General features: G+C 42.6%; 1 protein-coding gene across 4 annotated transcripts in view; it reads left to right on the forward strand.

Moving 5' to 3' along the window:
- The window catches only part of LOC106562620 (CREB-regulated transcription coactivator 3-like), a 95,153-nt gene that overhangs the window by 7,178 nt on the left and 69,873 nt on the right, over positions 1–18,102 (forward strand). For all 4 annotated transcript variants that reach the window (XM_045708667.1, XM_045708668.1, XM_045708665.1 and 1 more), the window contains exons 2-3: positions 12,465–12,575; positions 17,670–17,801. In XM_045708667.1, coding sequence (XP_045564623.1) covers positions 12,465–12,575; positions 17,670–17,801 — 243 coding nt within the window. The remainder of the gene's footprint in view (positions 1–12,464; positions 12,576–17,669; positions 17,802–18,102) is intronic.

Below are 18,102 nucleotides of genomic sequence, written 5' to 3' on the forward strand. Positions count from 1 at the left end.
GCTTCCTGGCTGATGTTTTGGTCACTTTTGAATGCTGGCGGTGCTTTCACTCTAGTGGTAGCATGAGACGGAGTCTACAACCCACACAAGTTGCTCAGGTAGTGCAGCTCATCCAGGATGGCACATCAATGCGAGCTGTGGCAAGAAGGTTTGCTGTGTCTGTCAGCATAGTGTCTAGAGCATGGAGGCGCTACCAGGAGACAGGCCAGTACATCAGGAGACGTGGAGGAGGCCATAGGAGGGCAACAACCCAGCAGCAAGACCGCTACCTCCGCCTTTGTGCAAGGAGGAGCAGGAGGAGCACTGCCAGAGCCCTGCGAAATTACCTCCAGCAGGCCACAAATGTGCATGTGTCTGCTCAAACGGTCAGAAACAGACTCCATGAGGGTGGTATGAGAGCCCAACACCGTGCAGGACGTCTGGCATTTGCCAGAGAACACCAAGATTGGCAAATTCGCCACTGGCGCCCTGTGCTCTTCACAGATGAAAGCAGGTTCACACTGAGCACGTGACAGAGTCTGGAGACGCCGTGGAGAACGTTCTGCTGCCTGCAACATCCTCCAGCATGACCGGTTTGGCGGTGGGGCAGTCATGGTGTGGGGTGGCATTTCTTGGGGGGCCGCACAGCCCTCCATGTGCTCGCCAGAGGTAGCCTGACTGCCATTAGCTACCGAGATGAGATCCTCAGACCCCTTGTGAGACCATATGCTGGTGCGGTTGGGTTCCTCCTAATGCAAGACAATGCTAGACCTCATGTGGCTGGAGTGTGTCAGCAGTTCCTGCAAGAGGAAGGCATTGATGCTATGGACTGGCCCGCTCGTTCCCCAGACCTGAATCCAATTGAGCACATCTGGGACATCATGTCTCGCTCCATCCACCAACGCCACGTTGCACCACAGACTGTCCAGGAGTTGGCGGATGCTTTAGTCCAGGTCTGGGAGGAGATCCCTCAGGAGACCATCCGCCACCTCATCAGGAGCATGCCCAGGCGTTGTAGGGAGGTCATACAGGCACGTGGAGGCCATACATACCACTGAGCCTCATTTTGACTTGTTTTAAGGACATTACATCAAAGTTGGATCAGCCTGTAGTGTGGTTTTCCACTTTAATTTTGAGTGTGACTCCAAATCCAGACCTCCATGGGTTGATAAATTGGATTTCCATTGATTATTTTTGTGTGATTTTGTTGGCAGCACATTCAACTATGTTAAAAAAAAAAGTATTTAATAAGATTATTTCTTTCATTCAGATCTAGGATGTGTTGTTTAAGTGTTCCCTTTATTTTTTTGTAGCAGTGTGTGTATGTATTTTTTTACACCTTTATTTAACTAGGCAAGTCAGATTAAGAACACATTCTTATTTACAATGACGGCCTAGAAACGGGGGTTAACTGCCTTGTTCAGGGGGGATTTGTTTTTGCAACCTTCGGTTACCAGTCCAACGCTCTAACCACCTGCTTACATTGCACTCCACAAGGATTAACAGGCTGACTACCTGTAACGCGAGGGCAGTAAGAAGCAAAGGTAAGTTGCTAGCTAGCATTAGACTTATAAAAAACTATCAATCTTAACATAATCACTAGTTAACTACACATGGTTGATGATATTACTAGTTTATCTAACGTGTCCTGCGTTGCATATGATTGATGCGATGCCTGTTAATTTTCAATGAATTGCAGCCTACTTCGACAAACGGGTGTTGATTTAACAAGTGCATTTGCGAAAAAAGTACTGTCGTTGCACCAATGTACCTAAACATCAATGCCTAACAGGAATATTTAGACTTAGTCACCCGTTAGATAAAATACGGAACGGTTCCGTATGTCACTGAAAGAAAAAAACTTTTGTTTTCGAGATGATAGTTTCCAGATTCGACCATATTAATGACCCAAGGCTCGTATTTCTGTGTGTTTATTATATTATAATTAAGTCTATGATTTGATAGAGCAGTCTGACTGAGCGGTGGTAGGCAGCAGCAGGCTCGTAAGCATTCATTCAAACAGCACTTCGCTGTGCTTCAAGCATCGCGATGTTTATGACTTAATTTGTGGAACGTTCCAACAGGAATCTATTACAAAAACTTCCTAAATAACAAGGTTTCCAAAAAACAACGCATACAAAGTTGTATAGTGGCAGAATAAGATACCGGGTAGGGAGTGGTCTATTTCATAGCGTTTTTCACTCATCACGTTTATTCCGAAAAATGTCTGTCCTCACGTGTTTGCCTATGGACAAACATTAAGAATACGCTACGTGGTGAGTTGATGCCTATTCGGCAGCTAGTTAGCTAGGTTTGTATGCGTTGCTACTTTGTATGCGTTGTTGGTTGGCAACTTTTTACTTTACGTGTTTTGGAACAGATTCCTGTTGGAACGTTCCACCCCTTCAAGCCTATCAACTCCCAAGATTAGGCTGGTGTAACCGATGTGAAATGGCTAGCTAGTTAGCCGGGTGCACGCTAATAGCGTTTCAAACGTCACTCGCTCTGAGACTTGGGAGTGGTTTTTTCCCTTCCTCTGCATGGGTAATGCTGCTTCGAGGGTGGCTGTTGTCGATGTGTTCCTGGTTTGAGCCCAGGTAGGAGCGAGGAGAGGGACGGAAGCTATACTGTTACACTGGCAATACTAAAGTGCCTATAAGAACATCCAATAGTCAAAGGTATATGAAATACAAATCGTATGGAGAGAAATAGTCCTATAATAACTACAACCTAAAACTTCTTACCTGGGAATATTGAAGACTCATGTTAAAAGGAACCACTAGCTTTCATATGTTCCCATGTTCTGAGCAAGGAACTTAAACATTAGCTTTCTTACATGGCACATATTGCACTTTTACTTTCTTCTCCAACACTTTGTTTTGCATTATTTAAACCAAATTGAACATGTTTCATTATTTATTTGAGGCTAAATTGATTTTATTGATGTATAATATTAAGTTAAAATAACTGTTCATTCAGTATTGTTGTAATTGTCATTATTAAAATAATAATAATAATAATAATAATAATCGGCTGATTAATCGGTATCGGGGTTGGCCCTCCAATAATCGGTATCGGCGTTGAAAAATCATAATCGGTCGACCTCTAGTCTGAATACTTTCCAAATGTACTGTATATACAAAAATATAAACGCAACAACGATTTTACTTAGTTACAGTTCATGTAAGGAAATCAGTCAATTGAAATAAATGAATTAGCCCCTAATCTATGGATTTCACATGACTGAGCAGGGGCGCAGCCATGGGTGGGCCTGGAAGGTCATAGGCCCACCCACTTGGGAGCCAGGCCCAGCCAATAGTAATTCGTTTTTTCCCTACAAAAGGGCTTTATTACAGACAGGAAATACTCCTCAGTTTCATCAGCTGTGAGGGTGGTTGGTCTCAGACGATCCCACAGGTGAAGAAGCCGAATGTGGAGGTCTTGAGCTGGCGTGGTTACACATGGTCTGCAGTTGTGCGTCCGATTAAACGTACTGCCAAATTCTCTAAAACAACGTTGGAGGCGACTTATGGTAGAGAAGTTAACAGGTGGATGGATTACCTTGGCAAAGGAGAAATGCTCATTGATAGTGACCAAAATCAACAACCTAAAACTGTCCCAAACAAAGGATTAAAACAAGCTTATATTTTGGGTTCTGATTGGGTAAGACAATTGAACTCCGCTCATGAAGCATATATTCTTCAAGAAACAAATATATACTGCACAAAATTATAAACGCATGTAAACTGTTGGTTTCATGAGTTGAAATAAAAGATCCCAGAAACGTACCATACGCACATAATGCTTATTTCTCGCCAATTTTGTGCCCAAATTTGTTTACATCCCTATTAGTGACTAGGCTAAACCAATGCTTCTATAGACGTCTAACAGGCTTGTCTGTGACCTGTTAAACATTACTCCTAATGTCCATATTGACCTACTTCTTCAGATGTGGAGAATATCAATAACATCTCATTCATTCCCCCTTCTCTCCTCTTCCACCCTTCAGTTACATTTATCCTGTACTGTGGATTGGGAGCTGACAATGGTTGCATTCATTAGGCACCAAACAGGAGAGAACTGAATTAAACAGGGAGGTATTAACTGTACTTGTCAAAAAAAGAAACACCCTGTCACTTTCTATTGAAAAGCATTTCAAAACGTTTTGTTGTGCCCTAATGAACAAGGTCAAAGGCAGGTATTAAGAATGCCCACCTCCACGCAATCACAAGCTGAATTGAAATCTCTTGATTTGATTCATTTTCTGCCTTCTGAAACGTGAAGGCACAGTCAAGAAAACTAACATGATCTCCTGGGAAAAAATGTAAAGGTTTCATTCACGTTATTTTCATACCATCGCTTCAGTGTCTTCTTTTATGAGACGCCAGAGTTTGAAATGGCCAGTTAAAGGAGATGTGGTTTGGAGGCTACTCTGAGTGATGTTGCCTGTAAGGTATGAACTGTTGATGACCCATGAGAGACCGAGGCCCAGTGAGTGGGTTGCAGTTGTCGGAGTCCATGAGACGCTGCCAGAAAACGGCTGTAATTAAAACTCACCGTTTCAACATTCACAACAGGCAACTACAGGCTGAGTTGAAAGTGCTCGAGTGGCTCTGTGTTTGGGTCTGTTTCAGGGCTGGGAATTGCCAGGGACCTCACAATACAATATTGTCGTGAAATGTTGGTGCCGATATGAATTGCAATTCTATACAGTGAGCTCCAAAAGTATTGGGACTGTGACACATTTCTTGTTTTGGCTCTGTACTCCAGCACTTATATTCTTATTTACAATAAAAGTGACTCCAAAATTACACAATACTTTATTTACTATTCATTTCTATTAGGCACAAAATAATCTGAAACGCAACCAAAACAAACAGCAAATGCATCCAACAATTTTTTTTGTGACAAACTTGATCAAGTCATTGTGTGCTACGAATATGGGACCAGATTTAATACACATAAGTGAATTTGTCACGATACTTTTGGTCACTTAAAATAGGGGGACTATGTACAAAAAGTGCTGTAATTTTCTAAATGCTTCACCCGATATGGTGAAAACACACTCGAATTAAAGATGTCTGCACTTTAACCTCGTTTATCATTTGAAGTCCAAAGTACTAGAGTACAGAGCCAGAACAATTGAATTTGATACCGTAACTTTACTGTAGTTTGATGTTCCAAACATATTGCTCCTGCAGAGGGATGAGAGAGCCATGAGAAAACAAGTTTTGATCAGTCATGGAATTAAGTACTTAAAACAAATTGGCTCCTTTTTTTAAATTTTTTTATATGGAGAACAAGCAATGAAGGAAAAATGTTTTGGTGCAGGTCCAGCCAACTAGTGCAAAAATCATATTGCGATATTGTCAAATAATATCTCTATGTAACTAGCAATTTTTAATTTTGCACCTCACTAGTCTGTTTTCACCTGAGGGTAAACTGCTTTCCCACCACTGTGCGTAGTAAACCTAGGCTATTTCACTGAATGGTTGAGTTTGCCAGCTAATGTGGATAAATGCATAGGGTAGCCTACATGTAGTCTTACACAGATTTTTCTGTTTCTACTGAAAGCAAAGTGTTCATGTCTTTATAAAGTGTTTGTTGTTGTAAACTAGCAAAGTGTCTTCCTGCTTTGTGAAAAAGGTCTACACCGGTGCTTCATGGTCTGCAGAGGCTTTCTCCTTCTCCTATGTTGTTAATCTGCAGTTTGTCACGAAGGCCCTCCTATGAGTTGTTGTGGAAATCACCTGGATTTCCTCTTTTAACCCGTGGGAATGATGTCACTGCAAGGTCTTTGAAATTTTGTCCCTCTGCCTTTTTTTATGAATACTATTATTGGATACTCTGAGGCGCTGGAATGTGTGTTCTGTTTATGATGGATGTATTTTGGGGTTGTCTTGTTGCATTATCCCGTCCTCCAGAACCCCATTCGTTAAGCACTGTTTTACCCGATTGGCTGGGAGTATTTAAAATAGTCCTGCGTTTTGTATTTGGTGTGACGGTCTTGTGATAGGTTGATTTATATTAAGGTGTGGTCTATGCCAAGTTAGGCTATGCCATGTTAGGTAGGCTTCCTATCTGGGAAGCTGGGAAAAAGAGAGGGAGTTTTGGATTTGGCAATGAGATTGCTATGCATTAAGGGGAAATTCCCTCTCGAGTGGATCTTTAGGGGATGTTGGATTCAGAACAGAGATTGTGGTTTTTAAATGCTCAGTCCAACATAGGGCTGGGTGATATATCAAATTAATTTCAATGTATGTTTAGTGCGATGTTCCAAAAGAAATTCTCTCCAGTTTTTATGACTGTCTTTTTGGTCTTGTCTCCTTCTGTGCTGTGTTCACTGTGCACTTTCCCACTTCTACACAGACACCAAGCCCCTCCCCTTGCCACTCAAAACAACAAAGACTAAAGAACACTTCTTCATTGCTGACAACAAGCAGTTTAAACTCTCTTTTTGCATTTGAGGTTTGGTCCAACAGAATCGGTCAAATGGACACTGAAACGCTTAGAAACGTTGTACAGTTAAATAATGAGAACTTTTCTAACGATACATTTTTTATGTCTTAACTCCCAAAATGTAGAATAGAGCAGACCCTACTAACATGAGAGTATCAATAAACATGATTTTGGAAAATCTAATGCAGCATTGCGGTACCAAATACCGCTAGCAGCATTTTAGCAACAGACTGTTATGTGCTAGCTGTCTGGTCTGTGTTTTAATAAATGTGCAGTGAGCATACAAATACTGATTTATAATAGGGTTGGGTGGTATCCAGATGTTCATACCGTTTCTGTACCATACTGGGCTATATGGTATTACCGAATGTGCACACAAGGGGTGCTATTTCAACAACCACACACAAAACAATTTAGGTAACAGGGATCTTGTTCCAGGAGGGGGTTGTATGTCTCTGCTGTAACCAGGAAACTTGATCTTGACATCTAGCCACTGGGTTAGCAAACCAAATGCTTACCTGGAGCCCTGAGCTGGATGTCATTTGTTTGACACGTCTTAGATTTCTTATGGTTATAAGCAGTGGCGTAGTGCGACGCTCTTGTCATAGGGGGATGCCCCCAACCCAAAAAACAAAACCCCAAAAGTTTAGAAAATCATACTGTCGGTATTTAGAAATATACCATATAAACTATATATCACCCAAACCTAATTTATATAAGAAATTGGCAACTCCTTCTGATTCTTAGTAGTAAGTATCTTATCCCGGTAGGCCACTTGATTTCAATATCTAAACAAAGTGAACAGTTTGTACAAACAGGTGGAGATGGACAGGAGGGTGTATTCAAAACAGTTCAACTGTTTATACCATGTTAGCAAGCAAATACACCCAAGTTGGCTAGACTTGAAATATAAAGATTAGCTGGCTACCCACTAGAAGGTGGGCTTGAGTGATTGTTTATGAGACCTCTGTTAATATTTTATAATGACGGCTACAAGATGTTGGGCACTATTGCTGAATGTGCATATTCCAGGAAGATGTCTAACGAAATTGCATTTTCATAGACTTGAAAGCCAGATCAATGATTATTGCAAAAAAATGCAGGTGAAACTATTTTGATAAAATTATGAAATTATTAGTAGGTCTTTATGGTTGTGGAAGTCATATTTTTAGTCAAGGTATAATTTTACAAGCCCTGAATTCATTAGATTATTCCTGACTGTTTTGCAATGGGGTGTTTTGACCTTTAAATTATGCAACAATGCTTTATTTAGAGAACGTTAAAATCTCTCTGTGTGTGTGTGTGTGTGTGTGTGTGTGTATACACACTACCGTTCAAAAGTTGAGTCATTTAGAAATGTCCTTGTTTTTGAATGTCCTTTTTTTTATCCATTAAAATAACATCAAATTGATCAGAAATACAGTGTAGACTTAATGTTGGAAATTGTAGCTGGAAACGGCAGATTTTTTTATGGATTATCTACGTAGGCGTACAGAGGCCCGTTTATCAGCAACCACGTTGTGTTAGCTAATCCAAGTTTATCATTTTAAAAGGCTAATTGATCATTAGAAAACCCTTTTGCAATTATGTTAGCACAGCTGAAAACTGTAATGATTTTAAAGAAGCACTAAAACTGTCCTTTAGACTAGACTAGTTGAGTATCTGGAGCATCAGCATTTGTGGGTTTGATTACAGGCTCCAAATGTCCAGAAACAAAGCCCTTTCTTCTGAAACTCGTCAGTCTATTCTTGTTCTGAGAAATGAAGGCTATTCCATGCGAGAAATTGCCAAGAAACTGAAGATCTCGTACAACGCTGTGTACTACTCCCTTCACAGAACTGCGCAAACGGGCTCTAACCAGAATAGAAAGAGGAGTGGGAGGCCCCGGTGCTCAACTGAGCAAGAGGACAAGTACATTAGTGTCTAGTTTGAGAAACAGACGCCTCACAAGTCCTCAACTGGCAGCTTCATTAAATAGTACCCGCAAAACATTAGTCTTAACGTCAACAGTGAAGAGGCGATTCCGGGATGCTGGACTTCTAGGCAGAGTTCCTCTGTCCAGTGTCTGTGTTCTTTTGCCCATCTTAATCTTTTCTTTTTATTGGCCAGTCTGAGATATGGCTTTTTCTTTGCAACTCTGCCTAGAAGGCCAGCATCCCGGAGTTGCCTCTTCACTGTTGATGTTGAGACTGGTGTCATCTGATTTTTAGCCATATCGCTCAGCCTTAGTCCAACATCAATGGCGTTCTCTCTCACTTTGTAGACATTGGCTCATCTTACACCTGCGGGATGTTGCCGGCTTGTCACACAGAGAGAAAACAGCTTTCCCTGGAGCACCAGCCACGTGTTAAATTTGAATGACATTTAATCACAACAAGAGCTAAAGGTCTCCTGAATGTCCCTGAGGCTGTATAGTGTTAAATTAAACCTAGCTTAGCTCCTTGTCAACTCTTTTACTGTCCTCTCTTCTCTGAGTTCCTCTTCTGTGTAAACCCATTGATTGCATCAAATGAGGTCAGTCTTTGAGATTCAAATTTTGTCCTTTGGTTAGTGTGAGGAAGAAACGCCCCACGGATTTGCCTTTTCCTGATCAGAATTGATAATTGGAACTGTTTACCTTAGCCGAACAAACCATGGTCTGTGTGGTCCCTGAGTTGGTCCTGTGTTGGAGGAGCACAGGGTCTGTATCCACGAAGTGTCTCAGAGTAGGAGTGCTGCTCTAGGATCTGTCCATATAGCCTACTCTTATTCATTATCACCACTCCTACTCTGAGACACTATGGATACGGGCCCCGGTGTGGAGACAGGCTGCTATACCAGACTCATTTCTATGAATTGGTGAATGGATAGGTTACAAAATATTTGCTTCTGGCAGTTCCCTTTAATGGACAGATGTATTCTCCAGAAACTAGACTACGTCATTGGACAGAAATGACACACCTCCCCACATCCATGAGCAAAAGCGTAACCTTAGTATTGTTTGTCTAAAACCCAATGGATTTCTGTCATTTCATTACATAAGAAATTGATAGTATTATATGTTGTATATGAACCATACAGCCAACATTCACAGCAATGTTTGATTTGAGCCAATAAACGAAACCAGCAACAACTTCCATTGCGTCTTATTTTTCTGATGCACAACTTTATGTCACTCTTGCTGTCTTGTCCATATCTTGCCCTTATTATCCCCATGCAGCTGCTGTGTTAACCGGCATTGTAATGGATGCAATTATAGCCCAGGGGTGACCATTGGCAAATCTTAGTCATGTAGGCAGGAGTAGGAGAGGAGTCAATGCTGGGCTGGAGCAAAATAAAGCGGTTGTACTCTAGAGGGCATGCTAAACAACTTTTTTTTTTAGCTGTGCTGTGGTCATAGGTACAGGGCGGAGCAGAGTAAAAAAAGTTGTTTTGCACAACCTCGAGTGTACAATGGCTTTTCTACAACGGGTTACGATAAATGTTTTTAAATGTTATTTTGATACATTTATTCACAGGCTACTTTCATCCCTCAACAAAATATAGGCGTAGTTCTGACACATCTACAGTGAGGGGAAAAAAGTTGATTTTGTATGTTTGCCCACTGACAAAGAAATTATCAGTCTATAATTTTAATGGTAGGTTTATTTGAACAGGGAGAGACAGAATAACAGCAAAAAAAATCCAGAAAAACACATGTCAAAAATGTTATAATGATTTGCATTTTAATGAGGGACATAAGTGTTTGACCCCTCTGCAAAACATGACTTAGTACTTGGTGGCAAAACCCTTGTTGGCAATCAGAGGTCAGACGTTTCTTATAGTTGGCCACCAGGTTTGCACACATCTCAGGAGGGATTTTGTCCCACTCCTCTTTGCAGATCTTCTCCAAGTCATTAAGGTTTCGAGGCTGACGTTTGGCAACTCGAACCTTCAGCTCCCTCCACAGATTTTCTATGGGATTAAGGTCTGGAGACTGGCTAGGCCACTCCAGGACCTTAATGTGCTTCTTCTTGAGCCACTCCTTTGTTGCCTTGGCCGTGTGTTTTGGGTCATTGTCATGCTGGAATACCCATCCACGACCCATTTTCAATGCCCTTGCTGAGGGAAGGAGGTTCTCACCCAAGATTTGACGGTACATGGCCCCGTCCATCGTCCCTGTGAAGCTGTCCTGTCCCCTTAGCAGAAAAACACCCCCAAAGCATAGTTTCCACCTCCATGTTTGATGGTGTTCTTGGGGTCATAGGCAGCATTCCTCCTCCTCCAAACACGGTGAGTTGAGTTGATGCCAAAGAGCTCCATTTTGGTCTCATCTGACCACAACACTTTCACCCAGTTGTCCTCTGAATCATTCAGATGTTCATTGGCAAACTTCAGACGGGCATGTATATGTGCTTTCTTGAGCAGGGGGACCTTGCGGGCGCTGCAGGATTTCAGTCCTTCACGGCGTAGTGTGTTACCAATTGTTTTCTTGGTGACTATGGTCCCAGCTGCCTTGAGATCATTGACAAGATCCTCCCGTGTAGTTCTGGGCTGATTCCTCACCGTTCTCATGATCATTGCAACTCCACGAGGTGAGATCTTGCATGGATCCCCAGGCCGAGGGAGATTGACAGTTCTTTTGTGTTTCTTCCATTTGCGAATAATCGCACCAACTGTTGTCACCTTCTCACCAAGCTGCTTGGCGATGGTCTTGTAGCCCATTCCAGCCTTGTGTAGGTCTACAATCTTGTCCCTGACATCCTTGGAGAGCTCTTTGGTCTTGGCCATGGTGGAGAGTTTGGAATCTGATTGCTTGATTGCTTCTGTGGACAGGTGTCTTTTATACAGGTAGCAAGCTGCGGTTAGGAGCACTCCCTTTTAAGAGTGTGCTCCTAATCTCAGCTCGTTACCTGTATAAAAGACACCTGGGAGCCAGAAATCTTTCTGATTTGAGAGAGGGTCAAATACTTATTTCCCTCACTAAAATGCAAATCAATTTCTAACATTTTTGACGTGTTTTTCTGGATTTTCTTTTGTTATTCTGTTTCTCACTGTTCAAATAAACCTACCATTAAAATTATAGACTGATCATTTCTTTGTCAGTGGGCAAACGTACAAAATCAGCAGGAGATCAAATACTTTTTTCCCTCACTGTATGGTTGCTAGCCAAGCCGGCTGGCCGTTGACTCTATCGTTTTGGTTGCCAGAGACGCGACCCATACGTTAAATCTTTTTGTTCTATGTCTATGGACGCGACCCAGTTGTTCGTTCTAAATGTTCCTTTGCCGTGCTGGCTGGCAACGCTCTTATCCCTTGCTAGCTAGCAAACTACAGCTAACACAGTCAGCTCAAACAGTGCAGCTAGAATAACAGCAAAGTAGCTGCAATTGCATTTGTTTAAGATGTTTTGGATACATCCATAACAATGAACTAATGATGTTATTTTTGCCCGCCATAGAAAATGTGCTCTTTCGTCAGGGCACTGTTCGTAGGAGCTAACCAACTACACAGCTAACGCAATTACTTCAAACTGAAGCTGGTAGGACAGTAAACTAGCTGCATTTCATGTCGTTTGACCTGTTTCTGTATTTCTTTGTATATATCCATAAAAATGATGCTGATTTCAACTGGTTGAGAAAAGATTGAACGTGTCAGGATGAGACTTTCTCAATAGGACAGTGGAGATCGAATTTTCAATATTGAAACTTGCAAATGTCGAGAGACAGATGGCAACTATTGTACACCCCACCTGCAAACCAAGAAGCAAGGGGAAATAATGCCTAGATGCCTTAATGGGATAGTGGATGAGCAGTGATTTCCCCTGATGGAACAGAAAACAACATTCATATTTTTGCGTCTAGCTTACCCGTACTTAACAGGTTATTTTAGTATGGTCGAGACGCATTCTAAGCCAATTGTAATGCTTGTTTTGACCAACCTGTTGTAGAAGCCTGTACTGCACACCTCCAGGCAGGACCGCTATTGGACATCCCTCTAATAAATCCTGCTCCTCCTTCCCCTGTGGCTCCTTGGTTACTGACTGCAATGTTGTTGTTGACCAACAGGTGCAGTTCCAGAAGATCCAACAGCTACGTCAGACCCAGACCAGGGCCCAGTACTATGGAGGCTCCCTGCCCAACGTCAACCAGATCGGCAACGCTAGCGCTGACTTCCAGGTGAGCCCCCCCTTAACAATCATGCTCCCTTTTTTTTTCTCAAATGTTTTATATTCAGTGCCTTCAGAAAGTATTCGTACCCCTTGACTTATTCCACATTTTGTTGGTACAGCCTGAATTCAAAATTAAATCTTTTTTTTTATTATCTCAGCCATCTACTCACAATACCCCATAATGACAAATTGAAAACCTGTTTTTAGACATTTTTGCAAATGTATTGAAAATGAAATGCAGAAATATCTAATTTCCATAAGTATTCACACACCTGCTTCAATACTTTGTAGAAGCACCTTTGGTGGCAATAACAGGATTCTATTACACAGGACTCAGCCCATAACCAAACAGCGCTGCAGTAGGCCTATATTCAAGTAGGCCATTGCCATATATGGATCTGTGCCATTTACTTTGAACTGGACTGTGTTTACAGTTGTGGTCATGAGTAGATGCGCTTGTGTTGAGATCAAAGTGAGAGCTGCATGTAGCCACGTGTGCACATTTAGTTCATATCCTTTACTAGTTAGTGAGTTATTAGGCCAGGTACAGATCATTTGGAATCAGGAATAGGGGAGTGAAGACATCTTTGAAAAGCGAGTAGGTAAAGAGCTTATTTTTGTCTTAAAGGGGCAGTGTTGTATTTTGAGACAGGCTTGAATAAGCTAAGTAGCCAATAGGCAGAGGGTAGCATCATTGTCTGATTCTCTGTAGTAATGGTATGGGAATAATGTATTTTATTTTGTAAAGTTGTTTCTTCCATCCAACACAACAACATTGTCAGTCACCTCCTGGATAAACAGGTTAATGTCAAGCCTAACATTGGCTGCTACTTTAGGCTGAGTGATAGAACAGCTATTTCCATGTAAAAATGTTATGGGATGCATTATTAACTTCTCCATGCTCAAAGGGATATTCAATATCTGCTTTATTTTTACCCATCCACCAATAGGTGCCTTTGACATTATGTGTACACACATATATATATATGTATATGTATATGTATATGTATATATATATATATGTATATGTATATGTATATGTGCTCAAAAAAAAAAAAATATATGTGCTCAAAAAAATAAAGGGAACACTTAAACAACACAATGTAACTCCAAGTCAATCACACTTCTGTGAAATCAAACTGTCCACTTAGGAAGCAACACTGATTGACAATACATTTCACATGCTGTTGTGCAAATGGAATAGACAACAGGTGGAAATTATAGGCAATTAGCAAGACACCCCCAATAAAGGAGTGGTTCTGCAGGTGGGGACCACAGACCACTTCTCAGTTCCTTTGCTTCCTGGCTGACGTTTTGGTCACTTTTGAATGCTGGCGGTGCTTTCACTCTAGTGGTAGCATGAGACGGAGTCTACAACCCACACAAGTGGCTCAGGTAGTGCAGCTCATCCAGGATGGCACATCAATGCGGGCTGTGGCAAGAAGGTTTCCAGAGCATGGAGGCGCTACCAGGAGACAAGCCAGTACATCAGGAGACGTGGAGGAGGCCATAGGAGGGCAACAACCCAGCAGCAGGACCGCTACCTCCGCCTTTGTGCAAGGAGGAGCAGGAGAAGCACTGCCAGAGCCCTGCAAAATGACCTCCAGCAGGCCACAAATGTGCATGTGTCTGCTCAAACGGTCAGAAACAGACTCCATGAGGGTGGTATGAGGGCCCGACGTCCACAGGTGGGGGTTGTGCTTACAGCCCAACGCCCTGCAGGACGATTGGCATTTGCCAGAGAACACCAAGATTGGCAAATTCGCCACTGGCGCCCTGTGCTCTTCACAGATTGAAAGCAGGTTCACACTGAGCACATGTGACAGTCTGGAGACGCCGTGAAGAACGTTCTGCTGCCTGCAACATCCTCCAGCATGACCGGTTTGGCGGTGGGTCAGTCATGGTGTGGGGTGGCATTTCTTTGGGGGGCCGCACAGCCCTCCATGTGCTCGCCAGAGGTAGCCTGACTGCCATTAGGTACCGAGATGAGATCCTCAGACCCCTTGTGAGACCATATGCTGGTGCGGTTGGCCCTGGGTTCTTCCTAATGCAAGACAATGCTAGACCTCATGTGGCTGGAGTGTGTCAGCAGTTCCTGCAAGAGGAAGGCATTGATGCTATGGACTGGCCCGCCCGTTCCCCAGACCTGAATCCAATTGAGCACATCTGGGACATCATGTCTCGCTCCATCCACCAACGCCATGTTGCACCACAGACTGTCCAGGAGTTGGCGGATGCTTTAGTCCAGGTCTGGGAGGAGATCCCTCAGGAGACCATCCGCCACCTCATCAGGAGCATGCCCAGGCGTTGTAGGGAGGTCATACAGGCACGTGGAGGCCACACACACTACTGAGCCTCATTTTGACTTGTTTTAAGGACATTACATCAAAGTTGGATCAGCCTGTAGTGTGGTTTTCCACTTTAATTTTGAGTGTGACTCCAAATCCAGACCTCCATGGGTTGATAAATTGGATTTTCATTGATTATTTTTGTGATTTTGTTGTCAGCACATTCAACTATGTAAAGAAAAAAGTATTTAATAAGATTATTTCTTTCATTCAGATCTAGGATGTGTTGTTTAAGTGTTCCCTTTATTTTTTTGAGCAGTGTGTCTATCTATCTCTATCTCTCTCTAGATCTCTCTCAGATCTCTCTCTAGGAAGTGAACTCCGGTCTCTCTCTCTCTCTCTCTCTCTCTCTCTCTCTCTCTCTCTCTCTCTCTCTCTCTCTCTCTCTCTCTCTCTCTCTCTCTCTAGGAAGTGAACTCCGGTCTCTCTCTCTCTCTCTCTCTCTCTCGTCTCTCTCTCTATCTCTCTCTCTCTAGGAAGTGAACTCCGGTCTCTCTCTCTCTCTCTCTAGGAAGTGAACTCCGGTCTCTCTCTCTAGGAAGTGAACTCCGGTCTCTCTCTCTCTCTCTAGGAAGTGAACTCCGGTCTCTGGCGTGGGGATAACATGTGGACTAGTTGGCTGTGTTACACCCTCTGCCAAACTCAGGCACAGGGTACCATGACCCGTCAGTAATTTAAATGTCAATATTGTACAAGTCTGCCAAGCTAGACTAAGTAGTAGTGTACAATAGTGTTATGGAACATTTGGATAGAAATGCTTTCCTGTCCAGTACAGTAAGGTCTAATGTCCATGTTGGACTTTACATTTCTAGCTGCATCGTTTCAGTGCGTTGCACCCTCCCGAACGCAACCAAGTCCAACTATAACACCATAACTGTAACTCTCACAGCCTTATCTGCCAGGATTACAGTGCTACTATGATTGCAGTAGTATAGACGCATTGAAACAACTGAAGTTTTCACTGCTTGGTATTCAACGTCAAGCTGTCTGAGCATGGTCCCTTGCTGTAGCAGATAAAATGGCTAGATAATGAAAAACATTTTTTAAACAATATTACTGTAGACTTAAAGGGATACTTCTGGATTTTGGCAATGAGGCCCCTTATCTTCTTCCTCAGAGTCAGATGAACTCGTGGATACCATTTGTATGTTTCTGTGTCCAGTATGAAGGAAGTTGGAGGTAGTTTTGCGAGCCAATGTTAACTAGTGTTAGCGCAATAACTGGAAGTCTATGGGTATCTGCTATACCTAGGCCTCATTTGACGTGTTTGGTCATTACTTATATGGCCAATACATTTATATGCACCAACTAGACGTTCAACCAAGAAGGGCCACCAGATTGGTATGAGTATGTATTTTGAAGAGTAGTCCTACTCACGCTTTTGCATGGCTTTGGCAAAGAGATCAACCAAACTGTGCCCCCTTGTCCTCTCGCCCAGCAACACACATTTACAGTAAAAACGACACTATGTTAGGTACACTTACTGTAAAAACCACTGTTTGATGCACATTTATTGTAAACACTACAGCATGTGTGACAGTTTCTGGAAACGGAGACTCTCCTTGTAATTCTGCCTAACAGAGACAATGTCCTTCTCAACAAATCCAGACCTCAATGACCCCCTAGATGGTCCCACACACACGGCGCTCTGCACAGTATAGCACTATACTTTCAGAAATTCAAAACAGCAAGCCTCTCTTGAGGACTCCAACTAAATAATTCAGATGTTATCCAACCCAGACAAGCAACAACAAAGTACTAAGATCTGTGTTCTGGCTTTGGTCTGTCTCATTCAGCCCCAGAAGAAATGCACACAGTGGGTGAATGTGATAGCGCTGTAGCTGCCCACGTGGGCTTGCCTGAATCGGTTTGTCCTCAGAGGATAGAGTGCTAACGTTAGCCTAGATGTGTATGCTACAATACAGTAGCTCCAGGTAAAAGTGCCCTTGTTGTGTTGAAGAATGGCTCTTTTGAGGGGTGGGATTAGGGATCCCTGGATCTAGGGCTGCATTCCAAATGGTACCTTATTCTCTTTTTATAGTGCACTGTTTTAGACCAGATCCCTATGGGCCCTGGTCAGAAGTAGTGCACAATAAAGGGAATAGGGTGTCATTTGGGACATAGAACTAGAAACCAGACTCGATATCACAGTAGAAAAACATGACTCTTTCCTCCTTAGAGATGCTAGTACAGGTTTAATGGACCTGGCTGCACTTGATCCTAATCATTTGTTAGTGCTCCTTCATTGTAACTGTAGGGTTTTCATTTTGGTTAGGGTTTGAGTGTTTTAATGAATGATATCCGTCTGAAATCATGGAGTAAAAGTAGGTTGTTAGTTGTGTAGTACCTAAACACTGTAGACATGATTTAAAGCTGTTATTTTTGTTCTCTTGCTTTTTTTATTCTTGTCTTTCTCTCTCTGCGCCAGCCTCTCTCTCGCTCTCTCTTTCTGCCCCAGCCTGTCTCGCTCGCTCGCTCTTGCTCTCTCGCTCGCTATATATATCTCCTGTCGCTTTTTGTCTCTCTAATAATATTAAGAGCCACAATGAGAATAATAACAAAAGTAATGCTGGTACTAGTTGTAACATGATTACTAATAATGGAATAGTAATGGCATGGAAGCATTTTTTGGCTTACGGACTGTCCCTCAGGTTGTGGCAGGAGACCAGGTATTTAGTTGCCAAAACATTTTGGCTCGTTTGTGTGTGTCTTTCTCTCTCATATTATCATCCCCCGCTCTCCCTCTTCCTCAGGGTGGCTTCCCAGGGGCCTTGGACAGTGTCAGGGGGACACGTCACCATGGCCTGGTAGAGAGGGTGCACCGGGACCGCAACCAACGCATTAACTTGCCTCACCGCCGGCCCATCGACAAGCACGGACGGCAGATATCCTTCCACAAGTAGTACCAGTAGGAACCAGTTACCAGTAGTGTTTAGTAGCAACTCGTGCATATATAAACTAGTACCAGTAGTACGTAGTGAACTTACCTGTAGCAACTATTACCACACTTAGTACCAGTACAACATTTGGGGCCCTCAGAAATGTGTTTTGCTTCTAAACTGTCAGGATTCTCACAAGCATGTTGACAAAGCTGATGACAACTGTTTACAACTAATAAATGCCATAATTTGTCAAACTGTATCAATCCATTACGTCTGAATTTCAGCATAGAGGTTCATGTTGTAG

The sequence above is a fragment of the Salmo salar genome, chromosome ssa26 (genome assembly GCF_905237065.1).
Source record: "Salmo salar chromosome ssa26, Ssal_v3.1, whole genome shotgun sequence".
NCBI classification, from domain to species: Eukaryota; Metazoa; Chordata; class Actinopteri; order Salmoniformes; family Salmonidae; genus Salmo; species Salmo salar.